Below are 19005 nucleotides of genomic sequence, written 5' to 3' on the forward strand. Positions count from 1 at the left end.
TTCCCTAATGAATGTGACAAATTGAGAGATTCACGTGCACACTGTCAAGTTTGTTTCCAAGTAACAACGACAGTTTCTTCACATTTATAAGTCTTACAGATTATTTTTTTCAAGATGTCGCAGTGGTGCTGGGCCTGAATGTAATTCCTAGTTCGAATGCCAACAGTAGCAATGCAGCCACACGTCTTGTAAATGCCAGTGTTTATTGTTTAAGTCTGAATAAAAATATAGCAATTACTTTGACTCCTAAGAAGTAACCATCAGTAACCCACCTACACAGAGGTTTACCTATATACACTAATGTTTGAATATCCTAAGTAATTTATGTATTACATGTACACACATACATACAATCTATTTATGCAATATACATAAGATTAACATAACATATATGAAACACTGAGCATTCATCAGCTTCTCTTGTGCTATACAGAGTTCAAATGTCTGAACCCTCCGTTGCAAATCACCATTAATACAAGCAGCGTTTTTCCATTAGTGATGTGGGAGAGGGTCATCAATGCCACTTGGCATCTCCCCAGTAACCAGCGCTTTTCTTACTTGAGTGAACATACTCCTTCGCCCTCGAGACTAAAATCTCCTCTGTTCATTTTTAGTGTTACAGGAATACAGTCATTTTTTTAATACCATTGATTGGAGGAAAAAGTCACTTCTTTGCTGGCATCTTTAAAGCACAGTCTCTATAAAAGTGTAACAGTTCTATTTCTCAATTATGAAAAAAAGCAGAACCTCTAAAAGAGATTCAGTACTTGATTAATTATAGTTAATTAAGGCAGCAGTTACTGGTAAACATAAAGTATCTGAAAAATTCACCTCATCACAAACCAAATGCTCTAATAAGCAGTGAAAAGGAGTGATTTTTACTGAATTTTGAAAATATCTGAGAACTGCTGCTATTTTTGAGCAAAGTTATACCCCTGCATTTTCTTATGATGGCTTGCTTCCTATGCCCCTAGTTCAAGAGGAGAACCAAGCAGGAAAGGCAACGCAACAACCAACCCAACCAACAGTCCACTCCTCACAGTTGTCTGTGCAGAGCCAACTCTTCCCTCTCCTGTCCCCTCATGCATATGCCAAGTCTGTTGGGCTTGGTACATATCATGGGTGGTGGTAGAAGAAACGCAACCCAAAAAGGAGAGGAAAAAAGGGCCCTTTGCTTTGAAGAGGTGACCTGGAGAAACTCGTCTCAATGGGGCAGATTAACTAGCAACTGTCAAAATATCATTTATGAACTACGTAGAATCCTGTTCTCCAAAGAGATGCTGTCAAGTAAAATAGACCTAAAATGTGACAGGCTTTGATATTATTGTAACAAGGTGGTCTCTTCCAAATTCTAAATACTCATTTCAGTAATGTGATGTGACATCTTTGTAGGAAAAGTCCCAAACACTTAATGCTGCAATTTACCTGGGACAGAACTGGGTAAGAGGGGACTGGAGAACGTACTTCAAAATGAGTGAGGTAAGAGAGAAACATCTGGAAATGTCAGGCAAGTGGGAATTACAAATGAACAAAGAGATGGACTGATGTGTTTGGAGCTGAAGGGGGAAGTGAACTGAACAGAACCAGTACAGAGGTAAAACAGAGGAAGGTACAAAGAGAGGGGTAGAAAGATTGGCTTAAAGTGGGAGATTAGCCTGTTGTCTTTTGAGCCCTTTAGAGAAAGTTGGTTCACTGTTCAAGTGGGTTTTTTGCAGCCATGAGGTCTAGCTCAATGATCCCAAACTAAGCTCCTGAGCCAATGATCACTTGTAAGACTGTAGTAAGTAATCTGCATTTTATTCCTAGGACTGGCTGAAACAGTGAGATTAAATTGCCTTGTTAGTGTTTTTAATTAAAAGTCAGAGTTCGTGAGAGCATGGTGAAATACAGAGAGACGGTACTGATCCACAGTCTAGAAAGTCTGGAAGCCACTAGTCCAGAAACCTAAAGCGGAGGTTTTCAGTTAATGATCTCTCTAGGGCTTTAAATAAAATGTCAGATATCGTAAGACTCATCATAACACCACAGGAGTTGGCAGCACTGCTCTCTGGGGCATTCTTAGTCCACTGCAGAGCCAGCATTTGCGTGCTACTTTTTGTTATTAGGCCCAGCTGGACTCTAACCTCTCCTCCCTTTCCCTACACCTTCTTTGCTATTTGCAGAGAGATATGCTTCATTACACAAGAAATAATAAACCTTCATAAATAACTGGTGAGCCACATATGTAGTAAACCTAGGAAAGAACAGTGATATTGCTGAAGTTTGCTAAGCAGGAAAAAGTTTTGTAAACTGAGAAAATCTCTCTTCAGAGAAATGCTTTGGTTTCTCAAATGTTACATCTGTCTGTACTGGATGAGATGGATAAAATTGCAGTTAAATGATGGTGCAACTTTTCTTCTTTCTTTCTTTCTTTCTTTCTTTCTTCCTTCCTTCCTTCCTTTCTTCCTTCCTTTCTTCCTTTCTTCCTTTCTGTCTTTCTGTCTTTTCTGTCTTTTCTGTCTTTCTTTTGTTCTTTTTTTTTGGCAGCATCCTTCCATTTACTAATTGTTTGCCAGCAAGTTTTATGTGAATAGGAAGCCTGAAAATAATTCTCATGAGTATTCAGTTTAAACATCTGGTATCATCATGAATGTAACTGGTATAATGAGCTTCTCTGCATTGAACATAGGCTGCATGGTGAGGAAAGGACTTTGAAGCAACTGCACCTGAATAAAGCAGGTTTTGTAAAAGAATAGAACTCCCTCCCAGTGTGTGGGCCCTAGCTCCCACTAACATTAATGACAATAACCCCTCCTCATATAGGATAATTAGTGCCCTTAGAGTTTAAATTTACAGGTACTGAGACATTCAAATCAAGTGTGCCTAACATTAGAAAAAAATGTGGAAATTGCTTCATTGTTTGGTTACATTATGTCTGAAAGGGGAAAGAAAAAACTGTTCGTGGCTAGGTTAGCTTGTAATTGCCCCAAATTATTTATTTTTATACCATTCTAATTCTGTTTTCAGAGTTTATTCAGGACAGTTAGCTAGCTGCTTTCAAGCTTTAACCAAAGGATTTTTTTTTTAAAAAGCCAAATGACATAGTCTATTTTTGTGGAAACATGGGACAACAATGGAGGAGGCATTTATTAAAGAATGCAGTATAGGAATAATGTTGCTTTTATCTGCTAATATCAGACATATTTCTATACACCCGTCATTGACTTCTGAGCACTATTTATACTGGTGATCAGGTATTTAGTAACAGTCCATAAAGAAAAGAAAGTGTCCTCTAGGAACTCAAGGCAATGGATCAAAACCACTTTAGATATCGGAGGACTCGGGAGCCTGACATTGTTGTAAAGTGGGCTGAGAAGATGCCTCAAAGTGACCAAGGTGTACCTTAGTCTTACTCTTCCAGAAAGCTTCTTGGAGATACCGTCAGAGAGTTGCTTTCCCAAATGCCTTTGAACTGTGCACAGAGCATGTGTAACTAAAACTTGTTCTCAGAGCTCAGTTTTTATGGTAGGATTTACAAAAGTCAAGTGTGAGACAAGTGGATCTATACCTGGGCAGTTATAGATAATGACAGCCTCAACTCATTCTGGCAGGAGCTGATAACTAGTGGAGAATACAGAGAGAGGGTCAGCTTTGACACTTCGCAGTGGAGACAGATTAACGCTTCTGTAGTTGCTCAGTGTGTCCCCCCACCTCAGAGGCCATCCAGCTTTCTGTCTGCAATGAGGGCTGTGCCTTCCTTCCCCCTGCCTCGCAGGCCTCCTGCAAACCCAACCTTCCCACCCACCGCAAGGTGTGGGTCACTCACCAGCATCAACCTCACACACCCCCTGCCACTGAGTGACCACAATGGGATCCTCAGACTGTAGCACAAAATTTAATTTCCTGTGGGCTGGAGCACTAAATAGAGCCTTATAGGGTAAAAATAAATGAGGGTCTAGTGGTCCTGTCTAGTCAATGAAACTGAAAGTTTTTTCCTTCAAGGCAGCCCCAATCTCAGCATCACCCTTTCCTGACACATGCCAGCATGCACACGCCAGTGTATCCTCTCACAGTTTCACATTCAACGTGAAACTGGGCCCATTACTCATTTTTGAACTCTTCCTCCTTACACCCAGTAACTGTTAAAAATGCCACCGCCTTTCTTGTGCCACCGCCAGGAGTCCTACCACACTTCCTTTTCTCTTCCTTCTCATATTGAAATCAGGTCCAAAATTTTCTTTTTGTTCCACCTAGCTCTTCCCAGAATCTGACCTCTGCCTTTATTCTGTCAAAATTCATACCCAAACCTTGTGACCTCATGTTTGACTTCCAGGATTTCCTTTTCTCTGGCCCTCACTTAAGCCCTTTCTCAAGATAGCACACAACATATCTCCTAAGACCATCCACGCTATACTTCTGCTAAGACCATCTTCTTTATGAATGACAAATGCCATTATTGTATAAATTACACTGTTTTCTACAGCATCAAGACGTAGCTCATGCCCTTCCAGATCCTCCAGAAACATTTTTCCTTGCTGATTTTCCCCTGGTTGTACTGCTTCACAGTTCAGCTATTTGAAAAACAAGCAAGCTAGCGAGAGGCCAGGGATAACTTTTATTGTTTGTATTTATAGTTGTGAACTTTGTGTCCTCATTTCTCTCCCCTCACATTTGTTCAGTCCCTCAAGCTGAAAACTCTTTGAAGAAGTAGCTGTGCCTTGCAAGATGGCTTTTTTTGACATTGTGAATGATCTGCAAAGGGAGTGATGCAAAAAATTACCATAATAACAGCCATCATTCTGACAGTTTTTGATGCTTTTCTTGTTGCTGTTATCAAAAGGAGCATTATATCATTTAAAACCTTATTTTCAAGTCAGGAAATTAGGATAATGGCATTAGTAGAACTCAGATGGCAGGAAGGTTTGGGAATATGCTCTTCATCTGTTTTCATTCACGTCACTGTATTGATACATTGGCTGAAGTTCCAAAACCCTGAAAAATTCTGCTGAAGAGGTTAGACCAAAAGTCTGAAGACAGACAAATATGCACAGAAGTTTTCAGTTTATGATCTATTTCTATACAAGTATAGAAAAATCTATAGAAAAAAAATCTATGGAAAAATTCTGCTACGAGGACCTAAGGGAATTCTGTACTCTTGAATTTACACAGTTTTCTGTTATTGTTGTTAGTGTTTCCTCATTTGTTTTTCAGATACTACTTCCAGATTGCCTCAGACTCTTGAGTTAACCTACTGCCTATGCATTTCAACTCAGAGTGTCCCCGGTATGCCTATTAGTAGTCTGCCATTAATGTTACCTGTAATGTTATTAAGGCATCATGTAATGAGAAATGCACAGTGCAGGTAGAAAATTTTGAATTCTCCCTAATTTCCTCAATAAATAGATACATTCAGAGATGTGGCCTGTTCATTTTATTTCCTGACCACTATGACAAGATGTGAGTCATAAAATACTACAATTACCCTGTATCACCTGTGAAGACTTACTCTACATTGGCTCCAGTGGGCATTATTATGTATTAGGTTAAATGTAGTCACAAAGTACCAGCTAAAAGTAAAAGGTACAGATCAGTACTACTCATAAAGAAAGCACGCTCCTAACTATCTGAGATAGATGCCCTAGAAAAATAAAGTCAATTGTTTGTTTCTTCTGAGGCATCAGTCAATGAGTATGTCCTTAGACTTCAGCGGATTTCTGATCGGCCAGTCACTTCTTGTTTTAAAAAGAGTGTCTTTCTTTTTGATTTGAGTCTAGCCTGGGTCCACTACATGGAGTCTATTTTGCCACTGAGGCTGTTGCCAAATTGTATATAGCACTTCTGCCTCAGCACGAGGAAATCACACTAACCTCTTAGATGTCCTCAAAATATCAGTGTGAAGGTTTCCCCCACTTACATATGTCTAACCTTCCTCCAGCTGCTTCTCTGAGACTGGCAGGTATCATTTTGCATCCCTCAGTGAAAATGCTGTAAAGCGTATATTGAGATGGTTTCCAGCTGTGTTTGTTTAGGTAGGAATATTTTCTTCTGCTTGCAGCATGGGCAGCTATTTGGGATTCTTGTCAGAGTTTTCTTTTGATATAGCTTCCTTGTATGTAGTTCTTCTGTAAATGCTTTCAGCATCCATTGTCTTTTTATCCTAAGATGCTTTTTAGCATGTCTTAGAGAGGGATTTTGTAGATGGGTATCTGAACTACCGAACTTAAAATGGCTTGACAAGTAGCATTGAGAAGAGCTGAGTAAATTTTTTTTTTCAACTAAAACTACATTCATCAGCTCTGTCAATGAAGTCATAGCAAAAATTTCTGTAAAAAATTGAAAAATATTTACTTTTTAAAATGCAGCTTCCCTTTCCCCCAAAATTCTCCTCTAATTTTAATTTAGTACTCAATGAAGTGCCTTTCTTTATAGAATATGTAATAAATTACATATTATTATATGTAATTATTATAAATGAAATATAATTAAAAATAAATTATAATTAGTTTTATATATAATAGATATTTTGTTTGGAATCAAAAGAGGCATTGTTCTGAATCCAGAATTATTTTAATTTTAGTGCGCTAAAATATAAATATCTTAAAATTATAGTTATGTTAGGTCAACACAAAGAATGTTTCTGATTTGTTTAAAAACAGTTACCCAGTGTTGAATGAGCAGGAGCCCCTGAGGTCCGCCAGATGTATTTCTTTGACTTGTTGTCCTTTTCTGCTAACCACTCTGTCCACACATGTTAGGAACCAACTATTAGTAGCTTGAAATTAAAGAGCAGAGGAACTACATGTATTTAATGTCGTATCATTTGTAGACTCTTATCTATAATTAATTCATTTAAAAGCTTGTTACAATTTAGTATTCTGTTACACTGCTGCTATATGTGTTGCATCCTCCTTATTTAAGGACATATTTCTACCTTGGACTCTGTCTTTAATTGCTTACTGTGAATGGCTAGGAAGATCACCAGAGTGTATAATAATGTTGATAAGAAATTGTATACCTCTGGGAATCCTGCCTAATATCACAAACTTACCTCTGCTGTATTCTTATTCTCTCACTTTAGGTTGTTTGGGATATTTCCGTTTTGCCTTAAAATAGATTGTAACCTCTTCCAAACACAGCTTTTGTCTTCCAGTGTCTGCAATCTAGAATAACAGGGCACCCATCCTTGGATGGGACTTCTTAGTAGTACTGCAATGTAATTATTGTCGTATAGGTTTTAATACGGTATACTAAATGTAATTTTAAAATAATGAAATAAAATAATGGCATTCAGAGGTGCAATTCTGATTTTTTTAGCAGTAAAAAAGCTGTGCTGTATTTCTGCAGGAAAAATGGGCAGTTAACTTCACTGCTTATATATACTGTGACTTGTCCCATTTGGATTTTTTTTTTAAACCCTAATAGGTTCATCACCTACAGGTTACTTACTTTTGTAATATGCCGTAGCCCTTTCCATTTGCCCTAATTTGCTGCCCCTGTAGCAGACTTCTCGTGCTGTCTCTAGCCCCACTCAATAGCCTGAACTCACCAAGGAGGACAAAAAAGAGAAGGAGCTCCAACCGGGCTGTAGTGTGACCCAGAAAATACACAACAGCAGCCTTTCTAGGTAGGGCAGCCTGAACCTCGGTTGAATCTGGGTCCTAACCCACATTTCAGTGCGGATGGTGATTAACAAGTACATAGGCCTTACACTCTCTACTTATATAGCAGCTCTCAGAAGTTTTTTAAGAGCTAGATTAGGTGATGGACAGCAGATGAATTACTGCTCCCAAGCCACTGTGAAAACTTGAGATGGTCTCCTTTCCTGCTCTCAGAGAGCAGAAGGGTAGGCAGTTTCTGGCTAGAATTGAGTATTACATTTTTTAAAAAAAAAGTTTAAATTGTGGGAGAGTCTAATTGGTAGGAGTAAGAGAATACAAATGACAGAGAGACTTTTTACCAAGGCCTGTAGTGATAGGACAAGGGGCAATGGTTTTAAACTGAAAGAGGGTAGGTTTGGATTGGACATAAGGAAGACATTTTTTACGATGAGGGTGGTGAGGCACTGGCACAGGTTGCCCAGAGAAGTTGTAGCTGCCCCACCCCTGGAAGTGTTCAAGGTCAGGTTGGATGGGGCTGTGAGCAACCTGATCTGGTGAAAGATGTTCCTGCCCATGGCAAGGGGGTTGGACTAGATGATCTTTAGAGGTCCCTTCCACTTCCAACCCAAACTATTTAATTTTGACTTGAGTTTTTGTTAGACTGAGGTTTTTATTTGCTTGGCCTCTTTTTTTTTTCCTTTCTTTTACTATAGTTTGTTGGCTCTTACAACAACAACAACAAAAAAAGGATTTCATCCTCTTATTTGCCCATTGGACTCATCATTGCAATTTCTTGAGGGTAAATTTTGTCATGGAAGGACGATTACATGCTTTTCAGAACAATTTAATTTGATGTAACAATACTGTAACTGTTGCTAAATCTTCCAGAGAGATTCTGTAGAATATCCAAATTAAGCACAATAACGAATTCATATCTGTGTTTGAATAGTAACTAACTACTTTATTTTGGATAATGCATTTGTACTATTTTAAAATTAGTAAAAATTATCTGAGAAAAAGGTAGATTTGTCCTACCAAAGATAAAACATTTTTATAGGTAATGAAATATTGTGACATTCTATCTAAGTGCTGATATAATTTCACAAATGTGATGAATCATGTTATCATGGGGAACAGGGGACTCTTTATCTGCAGAAGGTCTAGTCAAGAGAGGCCTGACAGTAAATGGAGTTAATATACAATTCCCCATAATTTGGAGTTTAACCATATTGCTGTTGTAGGTGGGCAAGAAAGAATTCTGTGATACCATGCCTGAAATCATTTAATCAGGAATGTAAATCAGTTATGTGCTTCAGTTACCAAATGTTGATAGAATTGGCTATGGTAGATTGTTGTTTTTTAATTACAGCTGCTCTGTAATGTTGTTGTGTTACCAGGTTCCAAGAAGGAAAATAGTATAGTATGGCAGTTTGCTATGCCAAATGACCACTGCTACTGCCAAGTATAAATACTACCAGGAGTAGGTTCTTCTACAGGATGATAACCACATCCCCGAAGTAATGAATGCCACACTTCCCTATATGTATTTATGTTCGGATAATTTATTTAAATAATGTTCCTAGAACATGCTTTATAGCCTTCTGCCTTTTGCTATACAAATTTTAGCTTATATTGCAGACTGTGCAAGTCATTTGGCAAATGTAATTTCCATCCCTGCATACTAATCGATTTCTTCACAAACACCTGCTATCAGTTATGATAATAAAAATGCCATTCTAAATTGAAAGGGGGCCAAATGGAGCTTCCTAAGGAAATGACTTAAGTGTCTTTCAATGCCTTTAATGTAATAATGTTCTTGTAGTGCCAACACTTTTTTTGAGCATTTGCATTTTATATAATTTTACTCTATTACATCATTTTTCCGTCTAAATTGTTCCTCATAACCATTGCTACAAAGTTGTTCATAGTGAGATTGGAGAGGAATTTCTGTTTCCTCTCTCATGGGACTAAATCCAGCAACTTTACGTAGTCAAAATTCCTTAGCACAGATCTGATTGGAACATCTGGCTGCTACACTAGTATAAATACTAAATGGCTGTATCAGTTCCTGTAACATCACTGGGAAAATGTTGTAAAGTTGGTGGGTGCTTTGCCCTTGGACTGCATGCCAGTTTCTTCCTAAAATATAAGCCTAAATTTAGCAGCCAGATTGCAAGTAGTGTTTGAATTATCCAGGGTCGCTTTATGGCTCCTTCCATCCCAGGAAATAACTTCCCAGCAACAGTCTTTGCCAGAACCTAATCATTTTCAGCTCTGCTGGGTCTTGTCTCAGCTCCGAAATGTCTCACTGGCTTTCAGCTGTATTGTCATCTCCCCTGACAATGTCCTCTGCAGTATTTGTAAGGAAACAATCCATTTTACTGATTTCTTCACATTTTCATTTTCTTTTAGCTCTAGCCGCCCAAGCGTATGCGCTAAAGGAAGAGAACGATAGTCTTCGATGGCAGCTGGATGCTTATAGGAATGAAGTGGAGCTCCTGAAACAGGAGAAAGGGCAGCTCTTTCGAACGGAAGAAAGCCTTACGAAGGACCAGCAGCTGCAGTTCCTACAGCAGACAATGCAAGGCATGCAGCAGGTATTGCTAAGGAAGAAAAGAACACGTCTTCTCTTTTAGGAGAGTGGTACCATGGGGCTGTGCTGTACTCAAGACTATTAGTCATGAAGGTCCTGATTTCTTTTCACAGTCAAAATCTTACGGATTTTAGATGGGGGAAAGGGGAGAAGGAATTGGGGACATATTTAGGGATAGTCATTTTAGGAATTCATAAACTGTAAACCCATTGATCATTCAAGAAAACTCCTTATGCATGTTCTAGTTAGGAGCAAATTACTTCGGTACATCCTCTATTGCTCTCCTCAATTCAGTTGGCCCTAATTCTGCACAGAAGTTCAAGAAAGTTTGTCCAGTGTAGCATAGCCAATGTTCTGTGGTGTCTTCATTTGCATTCATCTGCATCTTTAGATGCATCTCTGCTGCTCACCTTTGTCTTTTTTCTGCTCTTGTTTGAGAATGACTGAGACATCTCCAGCTTGTCCAGACTGCCCTCCTGCTAACTTGCAAGTGGATAGCAACATCAATGCTATCTCCTGAGCTTTTATCATTTATGCTGACCCATGGATGTAACCCTTTTATTCAGGCAATTTTTAAAGTGGTTTAGTGCAGCAACAAAGCTTTTTCTCTGACACCAGTCAGTGAGAAACTGCAATGTGTCCCTGCAGGGGGGGTTCGGTTTATCATAAGCATTCTCCCTTATTTGTTAGCATGCTCCTGACATTGTGCTGGGCAAGTCTTGGCAAGCACATCCAGACTGCTCCCACCGCTTTGTCTGACACATCCACTAACACATAAGCACCCCTCATTCAACATGCATGTGTATAGCATCTTTCCTGCCCAGGCACTTGTATTCAGCTGATACATCACAGAGCTTAAGGGCAGTGGCTCACCACGACACTGGATTGGGCTCCCATCTAGAATGGAGCTTCTCGAGATGTCACTGCAGAGGTTAATTTTGCCTCCTTCATCTGTGCCCTGAAGCAATGCGTGCACTCCTCTATCACTCCCGGTTATTAGATTCCAGAAGGGAACAAGTTGTACCCACTTCCAGATTGTACTAAGCTGCTTTTTTATGGCAAAAACCAGGAGACATTCATTTACATATGAGCTGCCTGGTTGGGTTAGGAATTGCATGGCTATCACTGTACCCGTCGAATCCAACAAGTCTGCAAATCCCACCTAACAGCACATAACAGAGCACAAGACAAGCCTACACATGTGTTTATATGAGCATAAGCCCCTTTAAGCCTGCAGAGTTTTACAAAATTAGGGTGATCTATGGTATAGTGGAAAGATTCTGAACAAAATATTTGAAAAATAAAAAATAAGTCATTGACAATTCAGGAATAAAATCTTTCCCGAACTTAGGAAGGAAGTCATTAATCAGAAGTATTTGAGGTTTCAGTATACTTTAGATATGCTTGAGGTCTATGCATGATCTTATCCTTATATAAATGGATACTTAAATATTACTGGCTTCATTAAATTTAACTGCATATATAAATATTGTGCTACATTTCAGTCTGGTGCTAATTCTCCATTAAAATTAGTGAAAAGTGGGCACAAAATACTAGTAAATCAAAATGCTAGAGTCCTAACGCTCATTTTGCATTATTATAATTTCCTACCTGGGGTCTGAATGAAGGATAATCAAGTCTGTAGAATATAAATAGATTTCTATTGAACTTCAAGCAAATGTTAATAATGCAAGTCAATAGCAGAGAGCGACTTACTTATCTTTCTGTTCAGCTAGCAATGGACACTGTAGTCCCTATTCCTCTGAGAGTTTCTATGTTTGTGACAATTTTGCTGTGAGGTTCTGAATTTTTCTAGTTTGCCATCTCGGGGTCAGACCTACTCACTCCCAATGGAATATAATTAGAGATGGCCCAAGGAGCTGGAGAAGACATTGCAGATAATCCAGTCCGACAATATGCTGAGGAGGGCAGCAACACAGAAGCACGGGAGGTGGAGTTCAGAATATTTGGTGGGAAATTATCAGTCAATTAAGCAGCTGGATGATGGCTCTGGATTTCAATGATTAGCCATAGTCATGACATCCCATAACCTTTGTGCTTTTCATGCAGTTCATGCATGAATATTTAGAAATAAACCTTTGATTTAGGTAGACTCTGTTTTATCTCAGCTTGGTTTTCTAAATGTTGAGAGATGACAACGTTAGCTGAAATCCATCAGTATAGTAGGTGCTCAGCATCTATGGAAATCAGTCTCTCTATGAAATATTAAACATATAGCCAGGACTTGAGTAGTAATAATTTAACAAGAAGACCTGTATTCCCTTTTATCCTTTTGTATATATTAAAATTAATTTCAGACAAGGTAAACTGAATGCCATTGAATTCCTGAACCCTGCATATATGTCAGCATTAAAAAAATTTATTCCTCCTCCTTTCCTCTTCGTTCTCCCCAGCTTTTTCATACACCTCTTCTTCTTCTAACTTTGAAAACTAGAGAACAAGTGATTTGAGCTGCAGCTTGAAAAGCAGATTTATCTGAGAAAAAGTGGACACATTTTCAGAATCCAGAATTTTTTTTGTAAACATATTTGGTGCCAAACAAAAGCAAATAACACAACATCAATGTATTTTTAATGTACTTCTACCATCTGCATATTTTTCAGGATTCTTTCCCACATTTGCAGGACTGATGAAATGAATGCTTATTTTCTCTTCCATCACTTCTACTGATCCAAAGTAGCATCAGCAAAATCACACAGATGTTTCCTTACGAAGTATACCTTATGGGCATTAGTAGCAACCTGCTTATTTATTGTGTCTAAAAAAGAAAATCCTTTGGACTAATGACATTGAACTTAGGGGGGTTTTAGTCAACTTCCTCCATAAAACTGTGTCACAGTTTAATTTCATACCCACTGTGAGATCTCAAACAAATGGAAATAATGTCTTGTATCCATGGTAACAAATGAGATACACTTTACCTGATTTTGAGATGGAAATTGAATTAACTTGTCACTGCTGCATAGGTGGTATTGCCTTCAATTTATTTCTATATGAGAACACACATACCAAGCAGATCACTTTTCTCATGGCTCTGTTTTTCCAGCAGTGTTTGGTATTCTCTAACAAAGTCTGTGATCACAAGGAAGGACGTTTTAGTTGTAACTATTTTTACAATACTTCACAGCACAGCTGTAAGAATTTTTTATATCTTGTCTCTCTGTCTGAAATGTTTTACCAGAAACATGACTATAGGTAATGCAGAAAATATCACCTGGTAGTGTTGCTTAATGCTTGCCATTGTAAGACTCAATTTTCAGTGGGTATATAATTTCTCCAAATTTCAACCATTTGGATTAGCATATTCCATGTGGAGTAGCAAGCAGAATTCTTTTGAAAAATCTCATCAAAATGTTTCAGCTATTCCAAGAACAAAGCGTGAAAACTATGCTTTTCTGGCTTGTTGTCCACCAAAGAAAATTCTTGAGGAAATGTACTTGCCACCTTCATGCTTTAAAACAAGGACTCGGAATTTGACAGTGAGGCTCTATTGAATTAATGATGTGGTTTCCATATCCTTTATAAAATCTGTCTGAAATTTATAATGTTAACAAGCCTTTGAAAAATGTCAGTTTGCCGCACAGGAGATGGCACTCATTAGCAAATATCCAAGTAAGTTTTAGATTTTTACTGGTCATCCAGGGTTGTTCATGAACCACCCACATAGCACAGCTATCAGTGCAATGTTTTAGGCCTCAAGTTAGTCCTAAGTCTACAGAGCACACCTCCTTTAGCATGGCTCTCTAATTGAACAAGTTAGTTCCACCTTTTCATCAGGCTTAATTGGGCAAGGTATGGGGCCATGCTTCTATAGCTGTACTGACTCCTAAACTGGTTCATTTGCCAATAGATTGGTAATTCTGCACGGTGCTTCACTGCATCATGTAAATGTATGATAATGTTCGTTCTTCTCACAACTCCCTGAGCATGATGGGCTGAATTCATGCTCCTGCAGGCAAGGGTGTCATCCAGAAATCCCCATTTAAATCATGCTTCCACCTATGTTTTCTCTGGGAAATGTACACAAGTGCCTACAGTTCTGCTATTGCACATGCTGGGGTATATCTGGGACATTTAAGAGGCACCTCATTGCCCCCCTAACGGGCCTGATTCATTAGCTGAGCTCAGGTTCATGCTCCTAACACACAGCGACAGCACAAGCTCCCCTTCGTTGGCGGTGATGCATTAAAGCCTAGCCATGGGGTTACTCCATGAGCAGGGGATGCCTGGGGGTGCCTCTCTTAAAATTAGTGCTCGGGGTGGAAAGCAAGAACAATAGGAACAGTCGTGGGTGGTAGGCGTAGGGCTGACATAAAGGCTGATACGCTGCTGCGGGTGCCATCGGCTCTGTTAGCTCGGGACGCCTCAGCAGGAGACTGAACATATTCTGGCCCTGTTGATGACCCACATGGGTGTCACTCCGATGCAGCGTGATGAAAGTCTTCTTTCGTCTTGTCTTCTTTTTTTCCCCAAACAATATCAATTTCACTCAAACAGCAATGCAGATTGCGAACCTGAGCACTCAGAAGCCAGGAATTGCCAGAACTACTGCCTGTATATTTTGCTTCGTATACCTCAGAGACCCTTCCCCGTTCGGTGCCGCAGACAGAGAGTACACAGTTAATCATCACCTGTTCAATACTTTCCTGTCCTTGCTGTTCAATATGCAACTTGAGGTCTTACTGCAAAGGCCACATTGCTCCTGGCATTTCTTACCTACTGAGGACTAGCTTTTGCAGTTTACTAATGGTTGAGCATGTAAAATAAATAGCACGTGCATCTGAGACTTATACACCTTTTTTTAAAGGGCTCTGATAAATGGCAGATGACTAGCAATCATTTCAGGTTTTCAGTGTTCATCCAGGGAAGGATAGTTTGGTCTCTGATATGCCTCACTGTTGTGGTTGGGAGGGTGAGAAGAGCTGCCAGAGTGCATTGCAGCTCCCTCCTTATACTCACTGCTCCCTCGAAGGAGGATGGCCAGGGTACATATTTGGTGATGAGGACTGTGGGGTGGACACAGCTTGCACAGTGCAGTCACTGGGAGCCAGATTAGGACCCTTTTGTCTAAGTGAGATGGCACAAGGGTCATCTCTCAGCTTTTTAAGAAAGATCATATACCTCTAATGTATAGTAACCATTCTGAGTAGAAAAGCCAGAGGTAGCTAGTATTGGCCTCACTGTGCTGCCTTTGAAATGAATTGGATTTCTACCATTCCCAGCCACCAAAGCAGAGCTAGTCCATTTTCAGATGTCCTCACTGGCTAGCAGAATTTTTTTCTACAAGCAAAGATGGCATTGCTCAGGTCTTTCCTCTCCTATCCTATATGAAAAGTAGTTTTTTCTCATACAAGTAATGGAAGAACTGACTATTCCCATGGTCCATTCTCTTTCAGTGGGAGCAGGGAGGAAAAGCACGTTTCTGTCCGGGAGGTTTCAACAGCTAGTAGGATAGGGCATCATGAGACTTTTTTTCCACATCATTCTTCTAACCAATCTACCACCTATTAAATTCCAATAAGCCTCCGCTGGTATTTAGGTCTGCAGCTCTCAGATCCTTCACAGATGTTGTTAACTGTCACAGCCATTCCTTTCTCTCACATACAAACTTTCTGAAATGTCAGAAGTCACAGATACATATGCTGTTGTCTGAAAATTGCCGAATCTTGTGGCATGTGAGTGCCATGACCATTATAACAACCATTTACCTTTAAATATACAGGTTCTAGTAGCAGTTTAGCACTGAAATTAACGTCGTTGTTGAACAGATGGAGCATGTTATGGCTATATTTATTAATATAGCCTAAATGCAGAGGAGATTTGCAGTCTTTTTTTATCCACCTGCCTTTTGCTCACCGAACATCTATTCAGCTTATAACCCACCCAATGTACTTACACACAACTATAAACTGATTCTTCTCCAAATGCAGTATTAAAGAGAAGAGTAAATAAAAGAGATAAAAAACATTACCCCTTGTATTTCCGTTTTACCTCCTGAATAAACAGACCAGAATAATTGAGTTGGAAATATTTTTTATTACTACTCTTGCAGTATGAATTCCAGTTAGATCTTTCTGTTTTCCTACAAAAGTGGCACTGGAGTAGTAATGGCAATATTGATCCACACGGATAATTTTATAGGGAATGGATACAAGATAAGTGCAAGGGACTGGACCCAATGTCCAGATGTTCACTTCCAGGCCTGTCTCTTCTTTCACCCTATGGTTGATATTTGGAAACTGGTTACAAAATATGTCTGCTCCCAGGACAGAGGGAAATGTTCCCATAAGTATTATCTTTGTTCCCTTGTGCTTTTCAGGGCTCTATACACTACTGTCCACGTTCAAACTTCCAGGAAATACTTACTCTTTCTGATTATATTAAAAAAAAAGAGCAGCTGGCAATTAAGTCCTAATTATTTACCAGATCTCAGACAAGCCAAACGGATTCTCCTCTGTGTTTAACAACCTTTCCTTATTGAAAGTAGTGTTTAATTTTCCACTTCTGCCACCATCACTTCAACAATATTAGGGGAAGTGTAAATAAGGGTCCACAGATGCTGTAAGCACCATATTCTCGATAGTTGTTCTAGTGGTAAGATGGTGGAGGGTAGCATCTTTTTGCCTGCTGCCACTGGTAAAGCTAAACTGAGTTTGGCAGCAAGAATAAATACTTTGGAAAGAAATAATTGGGTGCACACATTTTATTTAAAATATGAAAGAAATCAACTAATATCTTCATAAACATGCTTGTGTAGTCTAGTGGTGGTGAAGGACAGATATCATAAGTTTTACGGTCCAGTGATCTTATGTGAATTCTTTAAAAGATCCTAAGTACTAGCATTGGCTTGCTGATTACATAGTTTCCAAATGTGTTTGATGCTGTCATTACTAGGAACTCTGCTTCCACTACCAGGAATTGTGTTTCAATGGGAATTACACTGGGTAAATTGATTCTCTTCCCTAATGTCATTCTTCTAATTAAAATGTGTCCGGTCTTTTTATTCTCCTTCAAAATGAATAAAATATATCTTCTTGAATAGGAAATCAAAATTTAAAAAATCTAATTTGGTTTGTTGAGAAAGAGCGTGCTGTATCATGCTCATTTGCAGTCCCATGAAAGAAGAGATGGGATCATACAGTTCAAGTGCCATTGCCTGGTGAGGAGGTATCCACAATGGACAGGTACAGGTGAAAGGCTGGAGATGATGAGGTTGCAATGAATGGATTATCATGTCTTCTTTAGACTGTGTGTCATACCAGGTGCCGGCTAGTTGCCTTGTAGGGCAGATATGAGGACAGAGGGAACATGACGCTCATCTGGGATCAGCCCTCTTCCTTTGATTGGGATCAGAGGAAACTGTAAGCCCACCTGTCCACTCACCTATTGCCAGTAAAGTCAAGGGCTATGTAACATGCCAATCACCTCATTTAGCAAAGGTAGGAGGAAGCTTTATTGATGAGGTGCAATGGGCTTTGATCAGACTTGTCCCCTCCACAGACCACAATCAAAATCAAAGACCTTGTGTAATCTGCTGTGAAAGTCAGATCTGAGAGGGATCCTTGATGCTAGCAGTAAGTATCTATTAGTAAATTGGGAGAATTTAACTTCTGAGAGGAGGGATTGATTCTGCAAGGTTCCTAAGGACTTGAGTCTTTTCCTCATTTGCTGCAAAAGTCCATAGCTGATGGAAGAGAACTTGTCTTTCTTGAGGAGAAAGAAATATACTTAAAAATTACTTGGCAAAGGAAAGCTGTAGACTGGCTCTTAAGCCATTCATTGCACCATCCATGTTCTCCTTTCATCTGCTGTCCAACCCCTAACACTGCCTCTTGTAGTTAGGATGGCTGAATTACTATGCCTCATAGAAACAAAAGAACTTGAGAGCTAATTATCTGATAGCTAGTAGGTATTCTTTAGAATCATGGAAGAACATAAGTCAGAAGGTACATCTGGAGGTCATGTACACCATCCCTCTGCTCAAAGCAGGAGCAGCTCTGGAGTTGTCTCAGTTTTGCTCAGGCCCTTGTCCACCTATGTTCTCAGTACCTCCAAGGATGAAGAGTCCACAGCTTCTCTGAGCCCTTGTTCAAGTGGTTGGCCACCCTTACTGTGGAGTATTTTCCTTATATGTAATAGAAATGTTCCTTGTTGAATATGTGTCTATTCAGCCTCAGCCCTTATCCAAGAAAAGCCTGACTCCATCTTCTCTGTAACCTCCCTTTAAGTAGTTTCAGTGTGTCTGTGTCCATCTGTTTCTCATTTGGCATATTTCTAGGGTTCAGTCCTGCCTGCTCCTGCTCTCAGTGCTGTAAAGCTGTAGAACCTCTGCAGTCAATCTAATAGCAAGGGGAGGGGAGCATGGTCAACATCTCCCTAAGGAAGCAGCTGGACAGAGTTCTTCAGTAGTGCCACCATACGCACTCAGGCATCCAGTGTGTGTCCAGCTCCCCGGCCCCCTCTGAGGTGGTTAACCTGAGGAACTAACATGTTCAGCATGGTCTTTGCCTCTGGCCAGAGAGCCTGGAAAACTCACTTCGCAGGTGGATGCCCAACAAGCAGGAGCTGGGTTGTTGATCCACGTGCAGCTCTTCACCAGCCCAGGGCAGGGGGGTCAGGGCTTGGACTCTTGTCATTGCAAACCCCATGATCCATCCAAATAATGCCATCCGCGTAGTTCCTATGAGACAGGCAGTCCCTGAGAGGTGGGAGGGATAAGAAACATTGCGCTGCTACACTGTGTTTCTTTTTACTCTCTTAAAAAAATCCACAGTCATACTTTCTATTTTAATAATGCCTTGTCATACATTAGGA

The 19005-nt window shown here is 39.7% G+C and overlaps 1 protein-coding gene across 1 annotated transcript in view; it reads left to right on the forward strand.

Annotated features, from left to right (window-relative positions):
* Positions 1-19005, forward strand: part of ENOX1 (ecto-NOX disulfide-thiol exchanger 1) — a 371798-nt gene that overhangs the window by 316515 nt on the left and 36278 nt on the right. Inside the window, exon 12 of the mRNA XM_050897187.1 lies at positions 9990-10174. Coding sequence (XP_050753144.1) covers positions 9990-10174 — 185 coding nt within the window. The remainder of the gene's footprint in view (positions 1-9989; positions 10175-19005) is intronic.

This window comes from Gymnogyps californianus, chromosome 1 (assembly GCF_018139145.2).
Source record: "Gymnogyps californianus isolate 813 chromosome 1, ASM1813914v2, whole genome shotgun sequence".
Classification (NCBI taxonomy): domain Eukaryota; kingdom Metazoa; phylum Chordata; class Aves; order Accipitriformes; family Cathartidae; genus Gymnogyps; species Gymnogyps californianus.